At 23.6% G+C, this 27,816-nt stretch overlaps 7 protein-coding genes across 7 annotated transcripts; 3 read left to right on the top strand and 4 right to left on the bottom strand.

The window, feature by feature from the left end:
- Positions 1–1,210: 1,210 nt before the first annotated feature.
- PCHAS_0811600 (exportin-7, putative) lies at positions 1,211–5,536 on the top strand (the record flags this gene model as incomplete). Its single annotated transcript, XM_016797840.1, has 6 exons — positions 1,211–1,263; positions 1,603–4,705; positions 4,839–4,917; positions 5,041–5,164; positions 5,279–5,342; positions 5,477–5,536. 6 exons carry the CDS (start codon positions 1,211–1,213, stop codon positions 5,534–5,536), a joined length of 3,483 nt encoding a protein of 1,160 aa, XP_016653754.1.
- A 956-nt stretch (positions 5,537–6,492) lies between these two features.
- On the top strand, positions 6,493–9,480 carry PCHAS_0811500 (SET domain protein, putative; the record flags this gene model as incomplete). The annotated part of the gene is made up of 1 exon (XM_737620.2): positions 6,493–9,480. One exon carries the CDS (start codon positions 6,493–6,495, stop codon positions 9,478–9,480), a length of 2,988 nt encoding a protein of 995 aa, XP_742713.2.
- A 356-nt stretch (positions 9,481–9,836) lies between these two features.
- On the bottom strand, positions 9,837–13,886 carry PCHAS_0811400 (helicase SKI2W, putative; the record flags this gene model as incomplete). The annotated part of the gene is made up of 1 exon (XM_016797839.1): positions 9,837–13,886. One exon carries the CDS (start codon positions 13,884–13,886, stop codon positions 9,837–9,839), a length of 4,050 nt encoding a protein of 1,349 aa, XP_016653753.1.
- A 1,259-nt stretch (positions 13,887–15,145) lies between these two features.
- PCHAS_0811300 (small nuclear ribonucleoprotein Sm D3, putative) lies at positions 15,146–15,837 on the bottom strand (the record flags this gene model as incomplete). Its single annotated transcript, XM_016797838.1, has 3 exons — positions 15,146–15,319; positions 15,547–15,627; positions 15,742–15,837. The coding sequence occupies 3 exons, from the start codon at positions 15,835–15,837 to the stop codon at positions 15,146–15,148; spliced, it is 351 nt and encodes a 116-aa protein (XP_016653752.1).
- A 1,521-nt stretch (positions 15,838–17,358) lies between these two features.
- On the bottom strand, positions 17,359–19,992 carry PCHAS_0811200 (FHA domain protein, putative; the record flags this gene model as incomplete). Its single annotated transcript, XM_734264.2, has 1 exon — positions 17,359–19,992. One exon carries the CDS (start codon positions 19,990–19,992, stop codon positions 17,359–17,361), a length of 2,634 nt encoding a protein of 877 aa, XP_739357.2.
- Positions 19,993–23,345: 3,353 nt separating this feature from the next.
- Positions 23,346–25,347, top strand: PCHAS_0811100 (conserved protein, unknown function; the record flags this gene model as incomplete). Its single annotated transcript, XM_016797837.1, has 3 exons — positions 23,346–23,448; positions 23,608–23,754; positions 23,909–25,347. 3 exons carry the CDS (start codon positions 23,346–23,348, stop codon positions 25,345–25,347), a joined length of 1,689 nt encoding a protein of 562 aa, XP_016653751.1.
- Positions 25,348–26,441: 1,094 nt separating this feature from the next.
- On the bottom strand, positions 26,442–27,536 carry PCHAS_0811000 (subpellicular microtubule protein 1, putative; the record flags this gene model as incomplete). Its single annotated transcript, XM_737454.2, has 1 exon — positions 26,442–27,536. The coding sequence occupies one exon, from the start codon at positions 27,534–27,536 to the stop codon at positions 26,442–26,444; it is 1,095 nt and encodes a 364-aa protein (XP_742547.2).
- Between the last annotated feature and the right edge of the window lie 280 nt (positions 27,537–27,816).

Here is a 27,816-nt window from a genome sequence, read left to right as displayed (position 1 = left end):
AAGATGTTTTTTTTTCGTTAATCATTATTACCATACCCATATCATTTATTATTGACTATTACAAAATTAGTGCAATTTTTTTATAATTGCTTATTTTTTATATACCTTTTACTATAATTTTTATTACTTTTTTACTATATCATATTATTGTGTTATTCATAATTCGATATTTCCATTTCTAAATTTTTTATTTATCTATTGTTTTATTTATTTCTATTCATAATTCTCATGACATTATTTGCTTATTTTCTCTCCCTTTCTCCTTTTTTATAGCTTATTATTTACATATTATTATTATTATTTCACGTTTTTTTATAAGCATGATAAAAAAAACGTTATGGGAACATCCTACTAAAGCGCTTGTGCATATAATTTATATACATACGCATATATAATTTATATATATACACATATATATAATATATATATCATAAAATACATAATTGGTATTTTAATTTTTATAATTAAATAATTTCCAATACCTTAATAATTTTTGAAAATAAAGCCTTTTAATTAAAATTAACAATTTTTAATTAAAATATGTTCTTATGTAAATGAAAGATTATAATGAGCAATGATAAATATAATGAAACAATGATAAGAAAAAAAGAAAAAGAATATATGCATATATATACATACTAATAATATATTATATATAAATATGATAATTCTAAATTACATGGATAAAGCGGGAAATCATACAAAAGAAATAAAGGTTCCCTTACACAAATATTTGTGTAAGTATATTGATATATATGCATTTATATATGTATGCATATGCACATAAAATGGAAATAAATGGAACAGCAATTGCAGAGGAATATTTCCACAAAAGAAGTTTCTTTATATAAAAATATAAATGCTTATAAATTTATGTTATTGTGAAAATTAAAAAATATACATACATATATATATAAATTATTTATCTATATATATGCATGTATAATATATATATGTATATATGTGCTTGTGTGTGTGCAGACGTATGAATACTTATAAATATTCCTCTTGTGTATAACACATAATTAAGCACCTGCTTATTTTATTAAGACATATTCTGATATATCTTATTTAATAACCTTTTCTGTTTACATTAACACTTTTACCGTGCTTTTATTTATTATTTTATCATCACAATCATTATTATTATTACTATTGCTTTTTGATTTTTATTAAAAACAAGTACACCTCTACCTATATTTTATTGAAAATGAGCGAGGCGGAGTTGCAGCAGCTTCAAGTTCTTTGTGAAGCTATGTATTGGTAAGAAAAAAAATAACAATAAAAAAAATATGAAGAATACTTTTTCCTTTTATAATTGTATTGTTTATACCTAATTTATGAATCTATACTTTTCCTAAAAAATTGAAAACTGGCATGCATCTATTTACCCAAATTGAAGAACCTTATTAATGGTTTTATCGATTTGACATGCATAAATATATTTTTTCATCTAAACAGCTACTTGTCTTTGTGCTCATTATAATTTCTATAATACAATTTTTCTATTATTCTTACATACATTGTGAATTTGTTATTTTTATGAATATTTTTCTAATGTGCAATGTATACATATTTTTTATTTGATATATTTTTTTTCAGTGGAAACAAAGAAGAACAAAATCAGGCGCATACAATTTTACTGCCATTAGTGAGCAATGTAGGAAACGTTAGCAAACTGAAAAATATATTAGGGAGCACAACACATGTGCACACATTAATATTTACGACATCTGGGTTACTCCAATTAATAACAAACGAATGGAATAAAATTGAGAATAATGAGAAAGAAGAATTAAAAGAATTTGTAATATCATATTTATATAATAAAGGGGTTGAGTTATTAAATTTGTCATCTAATATATTAGGCAATTTTGTTCGATTATATGTACGTATAGTTAAATTATCATGGTTAGAAAATACAAACTATGCATTAATAACAAAGCAAGTAGAATATTTTTTAAATTCAGTAACAAGTCATTGGATTATAGGTTTATATATATATGCTGCTTTGATTGAAGATATGCATCCTCAATGTGGTGTCAATTCAGCAAAAAGCCGAAGGTGTGCTATATCGTTTCGTGATTATGTATTAAAAGATATATTTAAAGTAGGTATAGAAACATTAGAAGAATTTGTAAAAGGAAGTATAAGAATAGAATTAAGAGTAGAAGAAAATCGATTACTTATGAAAGTACTTGAATTAATTTATAATAGTTTATCATTTGATTTTATGGGCACAATGATAAATGATGAAAGCTCCGACGAAAATATATCTCTTATGATACCTCAATCTTGGGACATATTTAATGAAAAAAATATTCCTAAATTATTTTTTGATATGTATGAAATATGTATGTCTGAAGTAGATGATATAAGAAATTGCTGTGGTAAATATTGTCTTAGATCATTAATATTATTAGGAAGTTTACGAAAAACATTTTTTTCAAATGAAAAACAAAAGGTACGTTATATGAATGAATTTTTAGGGGGTATTAATAAAATAATTGAAAAAAAAATAGGTTTACATGATGAAGATTGTTTCCATGAATTATGTAGATTGATTGGTAAAATAGATACAAGTATAAGATTACAAGAATTAAGTACATATTCTAATTTTCTTTCATGGTGTAATAATATATATTTATTTACAATGGATGGAATGAAAAATTGGAAATATTTATGTAATAGTAAACATTATTTATTAGGTATTTGGAGTAATATGTTAAATATTATACCACCAAAAGTAATTAAAGAAATTAATAGTAAAACTGATGAAAAAGAATTATTAAATGATGTTATGAATAATAAAAACTTTTTTATAAAAAAAAATAATAATAGTATATCTAACAGTTTTAATACTAACAACGATATTGATAATAAATATTTAATTATTTGTGACTATATATATAACATTACAATTGTGTTTATAAATTCGAGATTAGAGCTAGCTAAATATATTTGTGAAACAGGTGATAGTTGCGAAATGGAAAATCCATTATACAATGATGTATTAAGAAGTGAACAACTTGAATTAATATCTAATTTATGTAAATTACAATATAATTTTATAGGGGGTAAAATATTATCTATATTTTATGAATTAAAAAATAATCATGAAAATAATCTTATAAATAAATCAGTTTTTATAGAGCAAACAACATGGCTAGTATTTATTATTTCTTCTATAATTTCTACAAGTGCTATATCAAATATGAAATTTGCAAATTCAGATAATTTTAAAATTAATTCAGAACTATGTTTTTTAGTTTTTTCATTAATGGAACAAACAAATAAATCGTCAGAAGTTTTTGAATATCTTGAATTTGCATATCTAAATTGTTTAGAATTATTTAAAAAAGTATATATCAACGGAAAAAAAAATAATAATTTCTTGAAAGAAATGAGATCAATTGCTTCGAGAATAGTATCAGCATCAGGAAATAATAATGCCATTACAAATTCGTCAAATAATAATGTTAATGCCAGTGGAAATAATTTTTCTGGATCATCTCTTATTTCAAGCAAAAATGATGAAGAAAATAATGATCCTTTAATAGATTTAATTATTAGCAAAATATTATTCAATTTAAATAATCGCCTTGATTATGATCAAATAATAAAAAGAAGCTTAGACTTATTTCATGATTTAGTATCTGGTATGAATATAGTATGTTTAGAAGACAAAACTCCTAAGTTAATTGTCTTTGCTAGATTATTATTAAAAAATGAAAAGATATTAAAATTATTACATAGTAGAGATACCAAATTTTTAGAAGTCTCAAAATATTATAAATATAGAACAAATTATTATTTAATATTAACCAAATTATTATTTATGGAACAAAATACAAATTCATTATCTTTTGAAGAATATATATCACCAATAAATAATTTACTCGAATGTATAAAAAGAGAAATAGATATAAATGGAAAAGATATTATATTAAAAAATAATGCAATTAAATTATCATTTATCGGTGCATTAAGAGATTTAAGAGGAATATGCATGGCATGTAATAATGTCGAAACATATAATATGTTTTTTAATTTTTTTATTAACAGTCATCCATTAGAAGATAATAAAATGAATATATTAACATCCTTAGTTGAAGTAATATGGGATACATATGAAATCTGTGTTCCATTCCTTAAATTTATGTGCGAATTTGTATATAATAAATCACAAAGAATTACATTCCCTAAATCATCACCTAATGGAATATTATTATTTAAAGTCGTTTCAAATATACTTATTATTATATCAAATAATTTATTACAAAAAGATAAATTCTGTGATATATACAAAGAAAAATATAAAATAATATCCCTTTTATTAAACATGTTTAATAATTGTTTAAATGGAGATTTTGTTAATTTTGCTATATTTGATTTATACAACGATGATATATTAAACAATTCATTAAATCTAGCTTTAAACATGTGTTTAGTTATACCAACAAATGATTTATTATCATATATCAAGCACCTTAAACCCTATTTTTCATTTCTTGACCTAGTTACAAAAAATTTCTTCCAAAGAATATTAAACCTCGAATTTCAACTTATAGCTGATATTATCCATAATGTAAAGGAAGGCTTATGCTCTTTTGACTATACCGTCTCTATGACATGTTGTTCCATTCTAGACAACATTGTTACGTATATATTTACAAACCGAAAGAGTTCAAGCGAACAAGGACAGGTAATAAACAATTTATTAAAACATATACCGTATTGTATCAATTTGACGCTGCAAAATAAATTATATAAATTTTTTTTTATCGAACTACGCATTGTTCCATATTAATGCTGTATTTCCATTCCCTATTTTATAGATAATAAAAAACTTTTTGGAAAGCCAACCCCAAGCTCTTAAGGAAGTCCTAAATCTAATGTTCCACTTGATATTAGGAGGTTCGAAAAATAAAAAAAATGATGAACATATTGGCTTGTTGGAAATTTCCATTTACCTATTTGCATCGAATTTCATCACAATTTGTTCCCATATTTATTCTATAATTATTTTAATTACAATAGGCAATTTTGGTAGCACATGGAGTATGTCTCAGCCCCTCTTGGGTCTAATATTACTTGATGCTCAAGGCTATTTTAAGATACAAGAACAACTTATATCTCAACAAAGCGAAGAAAAAAAGCAAAAGTAAGAATATGAAACAAATCAATATAATTAATTTTCATCATTTTAGTGAACATGTGCAATTAAATATGCCTTTTCATTCTTTCATTTATTTTTCTATTTTTTTAATATCTCCAGATTGAGACACAGCTTTTGCAAATTAATGGATCACATCGACTCAAATTTAGCCTCCAACAATAGGGTAAGCTATGCATTCTTTAAAAATATACAATATAATTTTCATTGCAAGTACCATATTAACCTCCTATTTCTTTGTAAAAATTTAAATATATTGTCTTTTAATATATTCTTTCATTTTTTATTCGTATTTTGTAGGAGAATTTCACCCGAAATCTTTATACATTTGCTCAAGAAATAAGAAATATTTTAATTTAAAACAAATAGGAATTTTAAATTCTTATAATGGCGATAAATATATATATATAGAATTTACTATTTTTACTTTATCATTTTAACGTAGAATTGCTATTATTATTTTATTTATTTTATCATATATTTTTTTTTTTTACTTTATTACCCCTTAACTTTTTATAGTAGTAAACGTATAATCTTATTTAAAATTATTATTTTTGTTTTACATCAACACATGTTTACTATCTTAATAACTTTACTATATAAATTTAATTTCCCCGCTTAATTTATGGCGACAAAATTTCTCTTTGTTTTAAACAAAATATAGCTATTTAACTACTCCTGGCTATTACAATTGATAAAATAATTTTTTTTCATATTTTTCTAATAGTTCATTACTATTTCAGTGTCACATATTGTATTTATTTTATGTCGTAAAAAGTGAACATAGAATTATAATGTGCACATATTTTAACATAAAGTAAAAAAAATACGAGTAGGGGATGCCAACAAAATGCATATTATATGAATATATCTGTATGGCTCACATGTCTATATGAATCCTAATGTTATCAGTCTTTCTGTGTGATAATATAAGAAAGGAAAATTCTATTGGTTATAGAAATTTCTACAAGCATGCATTCAAATATATTATATATTTCATAGTAGTACGTCAAAAGGAAATAATAAAAATTTGAAAAATAATTAAAGAAAATGTTCACATTTGTACTGTTATAAAAAGTAGAGATAAAATGTGTTAGCACTTATTGTGCATAATTAACTATATTAAATAATAAGGATCAAAAAAAATACTAAGTATAATAGACCTACTATGTAAGCATGAAATTGGTGTCTACATATATATATTTTTTTTATACCAACTTTTCTTTCTATTTTTTTTAATTCTTTTTAGATTCTAATCTTGTATTTTTCACTTAAGCCAATTGATTGTATAAAAAATATATATTACACAAAAAAAAATGTCTGCATTAATTAAGATTTTAGAAAATGCGAACGAAGTTGGTTTTTGCTCACGCATAGTAAAATTGCAAGGAGGAAAATATGAAAAAAATTCGAAAAAGGATGAGAAACAAGAGAATATAGTTAATCGACCTAGAAAATGGCTCGATTATTTCAATGATATAGTAAAAGACGAATTAAAAGATACAAATTCTAATAAATATGATATAATAAATAATAATTCAGAAATAATTATTCCTTTATTAAAAAATCATATTAACTGTGGGTTACTATTAAATAACCCTTTTGATTTTAAACTAAATGCAAAGAATGGATGGTACGAAGAAAACAAAAAACCAATAAAAGAGACATCAAAGAAAGATAGGTATTTAAATATGCAAAAAGGAACCTTTTTAAGAGGAAACAGAATAAAAAATAATAAAATAACTTTTGACGATTTAATATGGGACAATAAATTAAAAAAATATGTTAATGTACGAAATCAACAATTTCACAAAGATGTAAATAATCTACATTATGCAAAACAAGCTTATAATGAACTAATTCATGAAAAAAAAAAAAAAATTCTTAAAAAATTTAATAAAAATAATGTGATAGAATTTAAAGGACAAAAACAGAATGCCTCCTTAAAAAGTCATATGGATTTAAAAAACACTTGTCCAAATAAATTAGGTTCCCAAGAAAGAGATAAAAGAATACGAAATAACAGTTTTTGGCTATGTGGGTTTAATAATTGTGATCGAAGAAATAAAAAAAGTAATAATAAGAATGTTCAAATTGTTGACACGCAGGCCTATATAGGTGGTAATAAAAATAGTTGTGAGCATAATTATGATCATTGTACTGATGAAAATATGATAAAAAAAGTGTTTGAACGAGATTTAAGTACAATAGGATATGAAGTAGAAAATGAAATTAGATTTCAATCAGAGTCTATTAAAAATGTATTAATAAAAGACAAATATGATAATATTATAATGACACAAGATAAAGAATGTGGCAAAATAAAATTAGTTGCTAATAAAAATATTGAAATAGGAGATGTTATATTTATTGAAGAATGTTTTTTAGAAACTTCTATTGAGTTAGATGACTTATGGACAGCATTTAATTCTCTAAATAATGAACAGAAAACTCAGTTAAACTACATTACAGAATTTATTAATATAAATAAAAAGAATAAAAAAAAAGACATTGATATATATCATCAAACTAAAAATAGTATATTAAAGAAACCAGATCAAAATGAAAATAAAAATCGTTATATATCATATCAAGACCGAGCTAAAAGTGACTATGAAAATGATTATGTTTTAGATAAACCTTCTAATTTTGAAGAAAGAGAAGAAGGAAATATTTATAAACATAGTTTCTCTAATATAGGTTCTTCTGAAAATTATGTACCAAAAATGGATACTGAAAAAATAAAATTCACAAGAATAGAATCTTCTAAAGCGGACTTTTTCAAAAGAGAAACAACAGACGATGAACAATATATTAATAATTTAATAAAATTTGAAAACTTTACAGATATTTTAAAAAATTCTTTTATTTCACCAAAAAACAAAAATAATATACTTCTTTTTAAAAAGGCATATTTTATAAACCATAGTTGTTTTCCAAATAGTAGTTATTGCTTTATGGATAATAATAAAATATGTTTTATAGCAATGAGAAAAATAAATATGTATGATGAAATCAGTATTTCTTTTATTAATGAATTATATGCTTCTATCGAATATAGAAAAAAGAAGTTAAATGATATTAAAAATATAAGCTGTTCATGTAATAGGTGTCTGCAAATTATCGATGAAAACAGAAATATATTATGTTCATTTTGCAAATATGTATATGTTAAGAAAAGAGTTGATGACCAATATAAAAAAGCAATGGAAACAAAAAATGAGCTTTTATTAGAAAATGAAAAAAACAAATTGGGAGGCCAATTAGTTGGAAATTTTGGAATTAATACGGTAGGGCAAACTCCTAAAAAAACCGAATCAGTGGACAACGGAAATATGGAAAGCAAAGAAATAAATGACAATATTTATATGAATAAAATAAATTATTCAAAATCGCAGAATAAGAGAAATAATCTGTCTGAAAAAATGCAATATTTAAACATAAACAATTATGCATCCCAAAATGAATCACTTAAAGAATATAAAAAGGAAAATGAAGTGCAAGAAAATTACAAATTGTCCAAGGTTAGTAACTTAGAAAATAATATAAATTTAGATAGCAATTTATTAGACATTCTAAATACAAAAAGTGTAGAAGAACAAATAGGATATTGTAAATTGCATAATAACAATACATGGAAATGTGATAGATGTATAGAAAACATTTCTGAATATTCAATACCACTATCAAGCGAAGCATTATTTATAAAAGAGTATACAATTATAAAGGAAAAAATAAATAATGAGAAATGTGATATTGAATCTATTATAAGCAAAATAGAGAAGTCCTTATTATATGTCATAGCAATATTAGGAAAAAAACATTGGCTATATGCAGCGTTTAATTATTTGATAGCAGATTTATGTTTCTCTCTATATAATAATAATCATATTGATTATAGTGGCTATAATAATTACAGTTGTTATAATGTTCATAAGAAAAGTGACGTCCCAAGTAAAGAAATACTTTTAAAAGGTTTTAAATCATTTCATAATTTTTTAGATTTTATCCAAATAAATTGTCCATATACAATTCATACCGATTTAGTACCACTCGTTTTGAAATTCTTAATAATATTGATATATACATATAATTATGAGTCATTTTATGATTTTGCAAAATCAGGATTCTTAGAATTAATTAAACAGAAATATGGTGCATGGGATATATCGTATATCTCTTTATTATATTCATTCAAAATATGTTGTGAACAAATTAATAATTCAGGGCCACAAAATATAAAAATACTTTTTTCATTAGCTGAATTAGCCAAAATGAATATGAGCACAAACCATTTTTATTGAAGTAGATGAGCCTCTAGTTTATCATACTCGACCACATATGGATATATGACTATGTATATTCGCACCGATAGCAACATTTCAATTTGGAGTCCCAACAAAGCCAATCGCCATATGTGGCAGAATATGATAAAACTATTTTTCTATATTTGCTGATTTGATAAATAAATAAGTAAACGTGAAAAAAATTAAGTTTTCATGCGAATGATAGTAAATTTGGTATGGTGTGAGAAATGAGTTCATATAACAAATAGTGGGGAAAAAGAAAAAATTAAATAAACATATATGTACAATTGACTTGTAAAAAAAGAAAAATAAAAACATGTAGGCATGTGCCAAATTTGAAGAAAAGGATGGCGTTACTGCAAATATAAGGACGTAGTAAACACAATGTCACGTCGTAAAAGAAGAGAAGCCTTTTCCGTCTTTTCCGCTAAATCTACATTTCCAAGATATAAGAAAGCGATTCGAACTTTTCTACACAAATTATCTAATCGCTGTATAGACCTAACAATCAAGCCTTCTTCAAATTCTGATTGTTCTAACAGCTCTGAGAATGATACTCCAAGTGCCCATTTATATGCTATAAACATTAGTTTAAAATTACATAATTTCCAATGCTCTTCTGTGCTAATTTTAAGTCGTATAACTCTATAAAATTCTTCAAATTTACTATGAATATTTGTTAGAGCTAATTTAACATCTTGCAAATTTAGAGTAAGGTCTGGTGCTTCTTCTACCTTTTTCTCTGGTGAAACAAAACATGATAAAACAGCTGCAATTTCTGGTGGATTTAAATTATTAAGAACATTTTCAAAAATAACTTGTGTTAATGTTATTTCATCTGTTAATGTAATATAACTAGCTATTTTCCCTTTTATTGTTAAATTATTATCATCATCAATAAATGAAAAGTGTTTTAAAACATTTAATTTTCCTTCTAAATCTTCATATAAATTTAATGATTTTGCATTTATATTTCTTTCAATGTTTTCAATATCATTTATACAATCGTTTTTTTTACAGACAAGTTCATAATGTTCATCTTTTAGATTACAATTATAACAAACTGATTTTTTTAAACTTTCTAAATAATCAGATTGATTAATAAGTACAGAATAAAATTCACACTTCAATGATTTTAACATTTTTGTCAAAGTAAAAGGTTCAAAAGTTTCTTTTTTTATTAATCTATCTAATTCCAATGTATATAATAATAAATTTTTAGGATTATTTAAAAGTGCATTTGTACTAACATTTGGTATCTTTATTATAGTATTTGTAATAAGAGATATATTTTCTATGCCTACATTTGAACACACAACAAAATGTTTTTTATTCATATCATTAGTATCAAATGTGGAGTGATAAGTAATTTTTATATCCTTTTTATTGTTAGTACATGCAAATACATTCTTATAATTTTCGTACATATTTATATTTTCTGAAGCCATTTGAGTTTTTTCAGGATTTGTATTTGTATTAGAAACGGCTGTTGAATTATTCGTACCATTTTCGTTGGCATTAACAGAATCGGTATTATTTGTCAAATCGCCATATCCAATAAAATCAGGTAAAATAAATAAAAAGAAAAATCGTTCCGTTATTTCATTTTCTTCTTTATCATTTTGAAAAAAGAAAATACTATTTTGAGCAAAATTTACTTTATTATTTTTTTTTTTATTACTACTTTTATCACATCCTAAATAAACAGCATAAACAGAACTACGAAATAGATCGATAGTATTTAGAAGCATAATTCTTCCAACAACAAAAGCATTACTATTTTTCATATCGAATAATTTTTTATGTAAGTTTAATCCGATATTTTTTAATTTATGATCTATATATACATAATTTTCTATTGGTGCAGTTTGGTTTAGATCACTTGCATATACACATTCAACTTGTTTAATATTTTGCAACATTTTTTTTTTTCTCTTTAAATCTTTTTTAAATAAAGGTATTTGTAATGCTCTACAACTTTCTAAAAATGAACTGAATAACATTTTTTCAATATTAATTTGTTTATTTATTAACAATTTTAATATCATATTATATGTAACTTTAAATTTACTTTTTAAGCTAACTGCTTTTTGCATCATCATTTCTGTTAATTGAACTTGATCCGGAATATTATCAGAGCAGTAAATATAAACATATCCATGTGTGTCAGATGATCTTCTTCCTGCTCTACCGGACATTTGTGTATATTCGGAAGATGTTAATATTCTTTTTTTTAAATGATCATGTTTATAAATAGAAGTAAAAATGACGGACTTAGCTGGCATATTAATTCCCATAGCAAATGTTTCAGTCGCAAATAATACTTTTATTAAACCTTTTGAAAATAAAATTTCAACAATTTCTTTTAATATTGGTAACAAACCACTATGATGTACTCCTATACCGTTCTCTAATAACTTTGATAATATTTTGATTTGATTTAAATCTCTATCTTGATCACATAGTTTGGAAGCAGATTCTTTTATAAATAAATGTACTTTCGATTTTTTTTTATTATCTAAAAAGTTTAAATGAGGCATACTTTTTGCATATGTTTCACATTTTATTCTAGAAAAACAAAATAAAACAACGGGAAGTTTATTATCTTCATCTAACTTTTTAATAAGGGCTTGTAATTTTTGAATTTCAGTTTTCATGTTAGCTTCATTTTGAAACATTCTTTGTTTTTGTTTTTGTTTGCAATATTGATAATATCCTTTTACTGTGTCATTTTGTTTGTCTCCCGTATTATTGGTCGTACCTGTTTTATTTTGCTTTTCCATTTGATTATCCTTATTATTTTTTGCATCAGAATAATAGATTTTCTTTTTGCCTCCATGGGATGATCCCGATAGTTCCTTCCCCTTTTTCCCTGCTTCCTCCTTTTCTCTAATTTTAATATATATTTCTTTAAAAGCAGATGAGTAAAATTTATTTTTTTCATCCATAATTAAAAATAAAGAATCATGAGCATATATATAATGCAACAATGGTATTGGTCGTTTTTTTGTTGAAATTGCAATAACTTCTTTTTGTTTTGTAAAACCAACCCAGTCAGCAAATTGTAAATAATTAGGAACAGTAGCACTTAATAATACTATTTGAACATGTGGAGGGAGCATTATTATTGACTCTTCCCATATAACACCTCTAAATTCATCATTTACATAATGAACTTCATCAAAAATTACACAATGTATATTATTAATAATATTATCATTTAAATAAAGTAAATTTCTTAATATTTCTGTAGTCATAATTAGACAATTTGCATTAACATTCATTTTTACATCACCTGTTATTATTCCAACATTTTTAAATATATTTTTAAATTCATAATATTTTTGATTACTTAAAGCTTTTATAGGGCTTGTATAAATTGCCTTTTTATTTAATTTTATTGATAATGCTATAGCATGTTCTGCTATTAATGTTTTACCTGCTGATGTATGTGCTGCAATAAATACATGCTTAAAATTATTTATATGTTTTACAGCTCTTTTTTGAAAGTTATCAAGTTCAAAATCATAACTTAGTAATAAATCATTCTTAGAAAAGTTAGATACATCAGATTCATTGTCTTCAATTACCCATTTTTTTCTTATGTATTTTACACTTTGCTTTTCGGGTACTATCTCCAATTTGTTCATTGTTTCATTGCTTATATTTTTTTCTTCTTCTTGTATATCTTCCTTCTCCGTTTCGTTCGAAACTTCTTTTACAGAAATTTCTTTAATTTCATGATTAAGTTCGTCTTTATTTTGGATACACATATCTATAAAATTATTTTCGCCATTTTCAGCACTTATTAAATCCATAGCATTTGTTTCTTTATCGTTTGTAGTTGTAGGAGAAGGTTTACTATTTGGAGGATTTATATAATCAAAATGACTATAACAATTAAAATTAAAACCTTCATTTAATTCTATAGGTTCATTACATGAACTTTCATTATTTATAGTTACACCCGCTTCACAATATTTTAATAGATTATCATTATGAATAAAATTATTTATATCATAATTTTGTAAAATAGTAGAGATTGATATATTATCAAATAATTCATTTCTACAATCGTTCACTAAGTCTACTAAATTCAAAGCTGATTCACCCCCCGTTACAGCATTGGCATTCGTATTTGAAGTAGCAGATGTGGGAGAACAAACATTAGTGTTGTTTATATCCCAACCATTTTGTAACCCTTCTTCATCTTGTCTCTTTTCAAATTCATATTCATTATTTTCATTATTATTTTTTTTTCTTTCGTCATTTATATAATTTTTATTTGTGTCATCTTTATAATTATTTTCTGAATCCTCATCGAAGTCTTCGTCAGTTCGTTCCCCATCTTCTTCATCATCACTCGTCCAAAAATCGGACAAATTCGAATATAAATATGCCATTAAAAAGTATATAAAATATATATAGTAACAATAATAGTATCTGGCATGTTATTTATTCATATGCGAAGCTATTTTGTTTATGCAATAATAACTAGCATATGAAAATATATGTAGATATATATATGCATATAAGCATATATTAAATGTTTAAGTAGCTTATAGGTATATGAGAGGATATTTGTATATACGTGGACTAGCCATTATTATAAAACACAAAAAAAATAAATCATGTATAGTTGTTCATACGTATATTACATGTATATTAATACAAAGTAAAAATATGATAGTTAGATTTTTCATATCCATACAATATACACGTATTGTGATAAAAAGGGCATGTAAAATAAAACAATGTAGCTTGAAAAAAAAATACAAAAAAGTAGAAAAAATATTTATGAAAGCGTAGGGCTATTTTTCGTTTTTTTTTAATTTAAGGAACATATGTAACATTATATTTTGTTTGTTATTTCATTCAAATTAATATAAATTAAAGTAGAAAGAAAAAATAAAATCAAAAAGAATAAAAAATATACCAAAAGTAAATGCCACGATTTTTTATTCGAGAATTACGCTTACTATGCAAGCTATTTTTATGGAGAGAAAAAAAAAGTTATATAAAATATTTATATAAGTATACATTTCCATATCATTTTTTCATATAATTTATTATTATTATGCTATTATATTTATTTTTCTTAATTTTTTTGCACAATAATACTTATTAATAATTTTGTAATTTTACCTGTTCGTTAATAATTTTTATTATAATCGAAAATGTGTAGTAAGATATGACAACATTGCATATGAAAAATTTGGATACATTTTAAAAAATATTTAATTTTGTTCAAAAAATAATAAAATACAATAGTATATACATCCTAGATGATCTTATTTAGGTACCAATTGATAAAAGCTCTTTAAATGTGTCATTATATACATATGTATAATAATCATCATTTTATATAAAGGCAAATAAAACGACGTAATTTTTATAGATATATGCTAGTCGATGTATACATAAATCTTATTCTTTTACATTTTTTTTGTTATAAACATAAAAGTTTAATAGTTAATGCATTTTGTGAAAATAACTTCTTTTTTATGTAAAATAAAACATAGTTAAAAAAAGTATATAGTGATTTAAAAGAGTTAATAACATTGGGTTTAAAAAATAAATGGAAAAAAAAATAAATAGTTTCAATAAAATAATTTAAGAAATAAAAATATTAAATTAATAATAACAATAGTCAATGTGGTATCTATGCCTTCAAGTCTTTGCCTTTTGAAGCTATTCGAGCATGTGCTTCCATTGCTCTTCTAATAGTTGCAAAATTTGTCTTAGCCTTTGATTTATTTATTTTAAATATTGGGGCATATCTAAGCATATCTGGAAATATCATAAATGAAACGCTACCTCCTCTTATGTAAACTTGCTGTAAAAGGAAAAATGAAATAAATGATTTGTGCATATGTATTTATGATATGTTACACACTTAAACATGTTGAAGTATAAAATTGGAAATTTCTTAAGATGGTAGAAAAATAAGGCTACTAAGAATAGTGTAGATAATGGCAACTTCTTTTGTCCATCTTTAGGTTAACCCAATTTTATACGTTTTATTTTTTACTGTTTTGCGATTTTTTTTGAATTTTCACATACCTCTAACAAAACTTGCTTTCCGTCTTGCTTAACAACTGTGACATTTGACAGCAAGCAATTCATATTATCTTCTGCGAATAGCTAAAAATAAGAAAATAATGGATTAGTAAAATGTGGGTAATATATCTATGAATGTATATATATATGTACATATACATCTTTTAAAAAGTATAAAATTAACATAAAGGAACATACCAGTGTCCCTCTATAAAGGATTCCGGATTTTGTTTCAACTGATATGGTATGACCTATTCCCTCATGTATTAATTTGATGGGTGTTCCTACTGACATTTTTTTCAATACGCAAAAATGTATACAAATATAAAGGCAAAGGAAACAGTATATATATATATATCGTTTCACAAATAAGTCGAGCTTATGTATGTATATATATATTCCGTTATTTTGACAATATCACATAGGCTTTCCTTTTCTTAATATATCATTATCAATTTAAAAAGGAAAACCCCAATTGCTAAATATATATAAGGAATTGTTTCATTTACAGTTCATAAAAAAAATTACAAAAAAGAGAGAATGATTTATTTATGCAAACGGACTCTATTCCATTATTGGCAACATATTAACTATCATACAATGATTATTTTATTCTTATAACTTATTCATGTATGTATTTATATTTTGCATAGATAAATGAAAAAAATATAAATAGTGTAGCTTCCTTTGGAATATTTTAAAAATTAAGGGAAAATACTATACTAAAAAAGAAATGTACATATAATAAATATGTATACAAAAATGGAGATAATTTGAATAAGTAATATGCATAATAATATGTATAAACAAGTTCGGCTACTATTTTATTGTGTTATTATTTAAAAAAAAAATTATATTTTTTTTTTTTGTTATATTTTTACTTGACCAATATATACCTTCTGTTATACTCTTTTTATATTTAAAATGTTTGAAAAAAATGCGAAAAAACACGTACATAGGATATATATAATTCCTACAAATATCCATTATTTCCTATTAGTTATACTTATGTAAACTTGTTTTACTATTGTAACATTTATTTATTTCAAGCAATTTAATTATTCACTTTTTAATGTTTTTTTTATAATTTTATTTTATTTAAAAATTGTGATAAATTATTATTTCTATTTATGTCCAAACACCAAGTAATTGGGGTCTAATATATATATCCATATATATTTATTTATAAGTAATAATGAATCAATAATCAAATAATAATATGAACTATACACTTAAGAAAATGCTTATAGAGATATATACTCAATACTGTATAAAAAACAGTGACTCTCATGGGGTATATATTATTTTACCTTAGCATGGAAAACTATAAGCAAACCGCTTTTCGAAAAGTGTACATATAATATATGTAAGGGTGTATGTAGACAAAAATAATTTTTTTCTATTTTTTTGTGCGTAAAATGGTTAACTAATTTTGTCTGGTTGTACTTAATTTATTTTATGTAGGAATATCGCCCGAAGTATAATACTCTTACAGGAATAAAATTTTGTGTCGAAAAAAACAATCGATCACATGCTTCAAATATATGTATATAATTATTTTATCATTATTTATAATTGTTCATTTTCTATAAAAGTTCTACTTTATGAAAACGAAAACATAAGGAAATATGTACAGATATACATATTATATATGTATATATAAAGGATTATAATTGCATTATATTTATGGGTATCAAAACAAAACAATACATACAAAAAAAACAAATAATCATAATAAAAATTGGAATGGGAATAAAGTCAGTGAAAATGCAACTAAATGAACAAAAAAAACGAAAAAGAAAAAACGAAATAATTTTAATAATAATTTTTTGAATTATTTCGATTCATACTATTTTTGTTAGGTGAATTATTATTTTCGTCATTTTTGCAATTATTCTGATCTTTTATTTCGTTACTATGATTTATTGGCATATCATTGACTGTAGTATTATGAATACTTCCAGTACTGTTAAGGTTTATTTCAATGTTGTTACTATTATTAGGTGAATTATGAGGATGAGTCTGATTGACATCGTTCTGGTTACGATTTTCGTTACGATTTTCATTGTGATCGTGATGGTCTCCTTCGCTTGGATCATTTTCACTAGGGTTATATACCAAACTGTATTCAAAATTATTGTTGGAAATATTTAAACTATTATCTACAAGTAACTTTGAAGAAAAGTTATCTAAAGCACTTACATCATCATCCTTAGTTCTTGGAAGTTTTAAACAAACAGGCAAAAACATCCAATTTTTTCTTTTCATATATATATACATTACAGTTCTTCCGATTTGTAAAGCTATAAATTTACTTCTTCGAATATTAAAAAAAACAGGTCTTCTAATTTGGATTAATGTACCAAATTTACTTTTACAATCTTCAATATAAAAATTTCCATTGAAAAATTTAATAAGTGCATGAAATCTCGAAACAGATATATCATTTACACGAATATCACTATCATGCCCTCTTCCCATACGAGCAGATTTTGCATTAGATAAACTAACAATATAAAAGCCTTTACTTTTATCGTTTAATAATTCTATAATCATATATGGTAATTCTGGTTTAGGTATTTCATATAATTCTAAAGTTTTATTTTGTATAGATATATATGTTGGATATGGAAATTTACATAATTCACAATTTAATTGTTTCCAAAAAAAGGAAACAGTAGATTCACCATCACTTCTTACATTTAATCGTCCTTTCATCCATGTACGTAAACAATTTAAATGTATATATTTCATTGAACCTTTACATTTACATGGTGATATTAAAGGGTTATCTTCATTTTCATATTCACATAAACATATTCTACAATTATACAAACTTGGTATTCCACAATTTATTGTATTTATATTTGATGAATTATATGATGAATTTTTCATTGCCTCTTTCATTTTATCTATTGTATTATCGAATATATTATTATTTCCATTTCCTTGTAAATTGCTTTTACACAAATTTACATCATTATCAGTTTGGTTATTTCCTATATTGTCGTTTACAGAATTTTTGCTATTCATGTTATAGTCGTAAATACTATAATCATCATCATCATTGCCATATATACTATCATCAATATCTTTTTCAAGCATATTAGAAGTATAGTTAATAAAATCGGGCTTAGCAACTTCATCAATATTTTCATTTTTTGTGTCCTCATTAGGTTTATTTCTATCATTTTCAAAATCTTGATTTTGTTCGATGTTACTAAATTTAACTGCTTTTGAATTTTCTTTTTCTTTATTATTTACATTATTGCAGTCACAATTATTCTCATTTTTTATATCTTTTAAATGAATTGAATAATTTTTATCATCAGATTTGTTTAAAACTGTATTGTTATTATCATTGTTTTTTGTATTCAAGTAAAAATTGTCATATGAATAATCAGAGTCTAATAATTTAGAGGGAATATCATTTTTTTCAGTTATTATATTTACTTTTTTTTGTGTGTTATTTTTAGGGGCCCCTCCTGTATTAGTTGCTAGTTCATTTGGGACATGATTTTTAAGCATATAATTAGGATCAGATATATCTATGTTATCTTCTCTTTTATCACTTTCATTAGCTTTATTATTTTCATCACAATATAGAGAATAATTTTCTGAACGAACGAGACTATTGCTACTGTTGTTATTATCAAGTTCATTACCTTCAGAGTCATTCATGTCATTATATAAAGCATATGAATTACCATCTGAATTATCATTTAGTGCACCACATTTAATACAGATATCTTTGTCTGGAGTATTACTATCAGGAAATTGTATATTTTTATTAATAGTTGCACTTACAAAATGGTTAGACATAATATTTACATCTGCCATCCCACCTTCAAGTATTCCATCATTATTAATTCTTGAAAAGTGTTCTAATTCAGGTGCAGCTGTTTCACATTCATCTTCATCAAATGGTGAGATGGATTTATTATATTCTTTTTCTTGCTGAATATTTGTTATAATTTTTTTAACTTTTAATTTAACTCTTCCTAGTTTTATTATATCATTTTCATGTAATATTGATGTTTTATTTTTTAAATACTTAACAATAATCCAGAATTTATTTGCTTCATTATGTTCATTTGATTCGTTTTCTTCAGCATTATTTTTATTATCATTTCTTTCGTCATATATATTTTCAATACATGGAATTAATTGATAATTATTATTTGTATATTTGATTTTACATATTACTTTTAAATTTGTATTACTTAACGATATTTTACTTATTTCTTCTTCATTTTTTACCTCCACATTTATATCATCTTTTAATATATAATAATAATTATATAAACATTTTATTTTAAAACATTTTTTATAAAAATTGTCACTTTCATAATCGAATAATCCATGGTTGTTATTTATCCATGTATAGCAATTAACATTTATTACATAGTTTTTGGTTTTTATATTTTTATTTTTTCGACCATTTATCATCCTTATTACTTATAAAGTTAACTTAACGGATTAAAGGGATATCGAAATAAAAATTTGTGTAATCATACGTGAAAATAATGTACAAAATGGTGAGCTACGGTATGGATAATACATCAAATATATGTGAAACTACTTATCTATTATATCCACACATATCTATACGGTAAAAATATTAAAAGAATTAATTTAAAATATATATAAAACAATATACTATTAAAAAATTTAGTCTATACTTAGCACATACGTATACAACTATACATGTATACCTACGTAAGGTAAATAAACAATATGTTCAATTTTGAATTCCTTCGATTTGTAGCTATTATATTTTCCACAAAAAGGAAATAATAACTATATTATGTAACTATCGAAAGGGGCTATTTATATATTAAGATAAATAACATCAAAAATGCTTAAAAGTTGGTATAGATATATATATATATATATATATATATATATATATATATATATATATAACAATAAATTATACGTAAATACAGATACAATACGTTGCTTAAATTTCAACTATCGGTCTATATTCAACTCAGTTTAATTACTATATACTGAATTTATATTATCCTTTTATATGTATTGGATAAATGAATGACTAAATATGGAAAACACGCACAAAAAAGTATATTAAAATGTATTAACGTATATTAATGCGTATTATATATAATGCATGTAATGCATATATACTTAAAATTTTGATTCCATTAAAATAATTATTTATGAAATTTCGCATTTATTAATTATTCACACTCATAAATATATTTTATGTCAAAAATGTGGATTTGTGTGAATAACAATATAACTATTTTATTATATAGAGAAATGTATTTGCGAAAATAAAATTTTTTATAAAAAAACAACCATGAAATAAAATAACATGGAAAAATTACAATATAATGCAGTATAAATTATAAAAATTATTAAAGCATAAATATGAACCATAAATTATATTGCACTATATAAAATGATTTACAAAATTTATATAATATGATATAAATCAATTAAAGATAAATGAAAATATGTGTAATATATATGTAATACACATATAATAAAATGCAAAAAATTTGCAATACACAGTAGTAATTGTCAATATATAATATTGTTATGATATATAGGTACTATTTATGAAAAAATAAGAAGTTTAATTAAGTTAAAAAAAAAATGTCTACCATATAATTTCCACTAAAGCAATGTTGTACAGGATGCGCCCTGCGAGTAATACGGGTTTTGCATCAATGACTATAAATATATATAAGCTATATTATTGGTATGTGTAAATAGTCAATATACTATGTATATTTCCTTATATATAAATATGCATGCACAAAAAAAGGGTTAGCATCATTTGAAATAAGCGTCGCTTGAATGAAATATACAAAACATATATAAAAGTCGTGTATATATATATGCGTATGTATAGAAAATATATAAACTATTCAATAATAGTAAAAATATGTAAGGATATCTAGGGTTCTCTTATAAATTTCATCAATTTGTATGGGTGAAAATTCGAAAAAAATGCAAAATGGACAACTGATTATAAAATATTAACATAATATATAGAAGGTATATATTTTTGCATTTAGTTAATATCCAGTTATTATAAATTCAAACTTTTGATGTTACCTTATTTGTAATACTCTTTAGATATATCAATAAAAAATTCGGTATGTAAAACTTATTACAAAATATATTTCGAAAAATAGTTAAATAAACGCATTTATGTAATATGCTTGTATAAATATAATTTATAAATATATAACAGTTAATAATTTTTTATGTATAATTTATTATTCTATAAAAACAGCATACAAGAATGCTTTAATTTTTATTTTATAAGAAACATGCTTGCTTGAGCTTATATAAATTCAACTGAATTATATATTATTTTTTTTTTATGCCTTCAATCATTTAAAAAAGCTAATTAAAAATGAAAACGCTTATAAAACTTTAAATTGCGTATAAATAGTTTAAATATTTTTTAATGCGCATATAATAATAACATTATTAATTTATAGATTTAAATAAATAAATATATATATGCGTATTAATATATTGGCGGTCAAAATTTAAGGGGAAAAATTATTGCATATATATCCAAGGGTATTGCAAAAAAAATAAATATTCTATATATTCACTTGTTTATTTATTTTATAATTTTCTATAAAATTATATAATTAAAATTATATACATATTAAGTTATATATTTATAAGTTCTCTCTATATATATTTCAAAATGAAATATTTAAACATAAAGAATATTATTTAGTGTTTAAAATAGGAAGCATTGTAAAGGTGAAAAAATTAAATGTAAATTGAAATGCCAAAGTATATATAAAGGTTTAATAGTGTTAAAAAAAATTGGAATATATCTACAATGTTTGCTTAATATATAGAATGTAAATTTAATCCCATATTATTCGTAAAATTAAAAATAGCTTTTATATAAATAATAAATAAAATAATGATAAATGTAAAGTACTACAAATTAAGGTCTTTGTCTTCCCTATTACAATAACAATAAATATAATATTAATATGCTTATGATATTCACATAAAAATGTGAAATATTTATAGCTGACGATTTGGTCTTATTACAGAATTTACCTTTCACGATTTTTAATCATATATAACGAATTCCTACTTAAACCAATATTATAAAATATGTATTTTTATATATTACGAAATGATGGAGAAAAAATATATCATAGACAATAATCATTTCAATATCAAAAAAAAAAAATGAAATACATTTGAATAAAATGCTTATCTTGTATAATAAATTGCGAACTTTCCCATTATTGCTTAAGATTAATATTTTTATTGTTTCTTAAAGTGTTAAAAATAGAAATTATTTGTTATTAAATTTATTCATTATTTGGCTTATGTATATATTTGCATATACCCCTAAGTACACACACAAAAAATATTTCCAAGAAATAAAATTATATACAAAATATATAATGCACAAAATAAATATATAATATATATATAATTATATTGGAAAATATATTATCATTATTTATATTTTTTTATAATATAAAAATTGTAATTTATTTTTTTTAAATGCCCTTAATTATTAACAAAAACCATTATAGTAATAAATGAGTTTATAATATATATTGGGTAATGGAAAAGTATATATAAAGTCTTGTACACACACAAATATACAATCACTAAATTTTTTTTTAAAAATATGATAAGAATAGTATTGTTTTAGGTAAATATTATTTTACTATCCGTTGATATCATTTCTCGTGGTATTTTATTATACTTGCTGAAAATTTACACAAAATATGAATGTTTTTTTTAAAAAAAAATAAATTATGTTGTTTCGAAAGATGTATAAAGATCTCCTGTTGTGCGTCTTAATAATATGTTCTTCCGTTTTCAATGAATCAAAAATAGTTAAAGAAAATTTGGATATTCCAAATTATCAAAATGGTAAATTTTAAAAATGAAAAAAAATCTAAAGGGAAAAAAGAGAGACCCCATTGTTGTTTATTTAATGATACAAGTTTACGTCAAAATTTTTAAGTATTTGCAACCGATTCCTGTCCCATCATTCATTTTGTTTATTTTTTTTTTGCTTACTTCTCTAAGATAATAGATATTTATTACTTGACAAGAATAATGTTAGCGATTTCATTCAAATAAAAGAAAGCAGTTTCTTATTTAATGCCACCTGTAAAGCATCAGATATTTTAAATGGCATTGCGGATTCTTTTCCAAACATCAAATTATTCAAAGGTATGTTTGTATATGTCTAGACAGTTAGATAAATAGTTTATGTTTCATATTTTATGCCATTCATAAAGGATATATAGTACCCATGTTTTACGTTTTAAAGAAAGTTATGCCAATTAGACATATGTAACTAACTTTTTTTTTTGCAAACATATAGGTTGGTTAAAGAAGTTGGAATTGAATAATTTTAATTCGTATGATAAGGATTTTATTGAGAAAGTATTAGAACATACATGGGATTCAGAAAATAAGGAATTTATTGTCACAATAAAAAATATTATTAAAAAATACACAGGGAATGATCCATTTATTTTACAAGTTGGATTAAATAGTATTGCACCATTAATTTTAGAAACAGCAGAAAATGTTATACATATAGAAGAAGATTTCGAAACATGCAAAAATTTCTTTCTTTATAAAAAAAATCGATGTTTATTGAAATTAAAAGGAATAGAATTTTATTGTAAAGAACAAGATGATATATCTACGAGCAATAATAATAGAAAAAACAGTATTAGTAATGCCCCAAATAAAGAAGATATATATGAAACATTGGATTTAATTACTAAAATATATCAAAATAAAAATAATAAAGTTATAGATATTTTAATTATAACCAATAAATATCCAATTGCTTTGTTATATTATATATACCCATATTTAGATTCTTCAACACTTGTTATTTTAATGGACAACATAAACCACAAAATGAAGAATGCCATTTTTCAATATTATAATTTTATAGGAGAGGCAGATTTTTCCAGAGTTTTCGAACATAATCTTTTCACTACTTATAAAAGTTCTAGTAGCGTAAAAGGGAAAACACCCAATGTATATGAAAATGATGAGAATGTATATATTTATAATAAAATGAAAAAATCTCCATTTTATATCATGGCATTAAATCCTAAAATAAAGATGAACCCACCAGAAGAACAATATAAACGTTTTATTTCAAATGAATATGCATCTTCTTATGAGACTGAAATTAGCCGTATGTTAAAAGAAATAAAAAAGACATTAAAAACGAATAAAGAATTATATGAAAAATATAAATTACTTTTAAATAACTATTTTTCTACTATTAATGAATTTGGATTTGATAATAATGCCGAAATTAAAAAAAATGTAAATGATTCTTTGGATTCAATTATAAAATCCTTTACAAATTCAAGTCATATAAGTAGCGATAATTATAAATATACTTTAGATACATTAAAAAGTATATTTAATACTATGTTATTTAATGAATATGAAAAATCAAAATTTAAACATTTGTTTACACCACTTATAGATTTTTTTAAGTTATATTTAAATACAAATGATTCTAATTATATTATATATGAATTCCTTCTTTATGGCTTAATTACAAATTCGCATGATATTTCATCATATGAATCAAAAGAATTATTATTTTTAGAAGTTTTAAGAGATGTTTCTAAACAGATGAATGAGCTATCAATAAATGAAGTAATTGAAATGGTTACAAAATTAAACATTCTCCTTAAAAAACTTAGATCAAGAGATGACATGGAGCCTGTAGAGAAATTTATAAAGGAAAACTTTGGTTTTGATTATTCGAACCAAGAATTATAGTTAATTTTGAAAGATATTGTTCATAATATTCATATTATTTGTCTTGGCATAGAACAAAGAAGGGTACTTCCCTATGAAAATGGGAATACAAAAAACACGCCCATATATAAAGGCTTATTGACTCACAAATTGGATCATATATACTCATTCATAGTTTTACTTTTATATGGCATTGTTTGGTTAATATTTTCACATGTTTTTATGTATTTTAAAAATATATATTCTTTGCTTATAACAAGTTTGTTTTTACATTTTTAAGGAGAACTCATTATGTATTCTCCTTGCACACGTATATCTTTCTGTTTGTTGCATATGCATACGATCATATATAGTCACAAATAATTTATTAATTTATTTATTTCAACTTACATTTTATTTGTATGATATTTTTATAAACAGTTTCACAAACTTTATGAATATGCGCAAGAAGATACGCTAAATATGTTTTATTTGTATCTTTTCCTTTTCGATAAATATACATAAGCTTAATTGGATATATATACTTGGAAAAAATAATAAAAACACAACTAAAGTGTATTATAAGAATAATAAGAAATGAAATATGAGCCGCATCATTTTGTGGAAGTAATATGGCTTTCTATTTTAATTTATGCACAAATCATTCAATCGATTTCCTATTCATTATAATCAACTTAATTTGCATGTGAGTATTTTTTAGCGTTTCCTTTTTATTAAATTTCGATAACAACTATATATGCATATATAATGAGAAAAATGGAAGGAATAGTAAAATATTTATGTCTTTACTATTATATATATTGAATTCTAAAATAGTGGAATATTATAGATTAGACAGTAGCGATTTAAAAAAATAAAAGGCAAAAATTTATTAGATAACAATTATAAACAAAGGAATTTTTTTTTAAAGAAAAACAATTTATTGTGGCTAAAATTTTATACATGCATGTAATGAATATTTATCATAAATAGTTTAATTTGCCAGAACATGCTTACAGCCATATATGCATATATATTACTACATCTATGTATTCAAATATCTCTGCACAAATAAGTAATGGATTTCATTGTAATTTTGCAATGGTATTATTATCTTGTTCATATATTTATTTTTTTTAATACCATGTTTGTTTTACATCATCCCAAAATACATGCTCAGATGGATAAGTAGGTGTAGGGTATTTAGGCAATAAATTTACTGGACAAATAGGAATAACTTTTCTTACATATTCAGACCTATAGTTGCTTTCCCCTTCAAAAGGTAATGTCTTATGAGGTTTATTTTCAACTCTTGGTGGTAATTCAGGTAATGGTTTAGGACCAAATTCGCTTCTATAATTACTTTCTCCCTCAAAAGGCAATGATTTAGGAGGTTTGTTTTCTATTCTTGGTTGTATTTCTGGTAATGGTTTTGGTCCAAACTCACTTCTATAATGACTTTCTCCTTCAAATGGTAATGATTTTACTAATTTTGTTTCAACTCTTGGTGGAAGCTCAGGCAATGGTTTAGGGCCAAATTCACTTCTATAGTTACTTTCTCCTTCAAAAGGTAATGTTTTATGAGGTTTATGTTCTACTCTTGGTTGTATTTCTGGTAATGGCTTAGGTCCAAATTCACTTCGATAGTAGCTTTCTCCTTCAAAAGGCAACGATTTCACTAATTTGGTTACAACTCTTGGTGGTAACTCGGGTAATGGCTTTGGTCCAAACTCACTTCGATAACAGCTTTCTCCTTCAAAAGGCAACGACTTCACTAATTTTGTTTCAACCCTTGGTGGCAATTCAGGTAATGGTTTAGGACCAAATTCGCTTCTATAGTTACTTTCTCCCTCAAAAGGCAATGATTTATGAGGTTTGTTTTCTATTCTTGGCGGTAATTCAGGTAATGGTTTGGGCCCGAATTCGCTTCTATAATTGCTTTCACCTTCGAAAGGTAGAGGCTTTATTATTTTAGGACATTTATGAAAGCCGCATGTACAAATTTCATCTACACATAAACCTGGTTTTTTACTAGGTGATTCTTTCCTTCTATTTTCACTGTTTTTATCTAAAAACATTCTTCTATTTGAATAACAATAATCCTGATCTTCCCTTTTATCATAATTATTAGTATTCTCTAAATAATTTAAATTATCATTGTTTTGTGCTTCTTCATCAAAAAAATTAAAATTTACACTCGGTTTTGCGCCTATTATTTCCATTTTCAACATACATATGATGCATAAACATATATATATATGTATGTATTTTTTGGCAAAATAATTGAAAATATACCATACAATTCCAATAAAAGGAAAGCTGTATATTCTTTTCGTTTTATGTATATGTGTGCATTAAATTATTTCACTAAAAACTAATCTTTTTAGAAATAAGGTTTAAAAAAATATAAGAAGATTATTCACAATGGTATACAACGTAAAAAAATATGTTGTTAAAATAGGATTGACATAGTAAAGAAAAAAAAAATATAACATAAAGTAGTATTAATAA

The sequence above is a fragment of the Plasmodium chabaudi genome (assembly GCF_900002335.3).
Source record: "Plasmodium chabaudi chabaudi strain AS genome assembly, chromosome: 8".
In the NCBI taxonomy this organism is placed as follows: Eukaryota; Apicomplexa; class Aconoidasida; order Haemosporida; family Plasmodiidae; genus Plasmodium; species Plasmodium chabaudi.
This window is presented reverse-complemented; position numbering and strand designations above follow the sequence as displayed.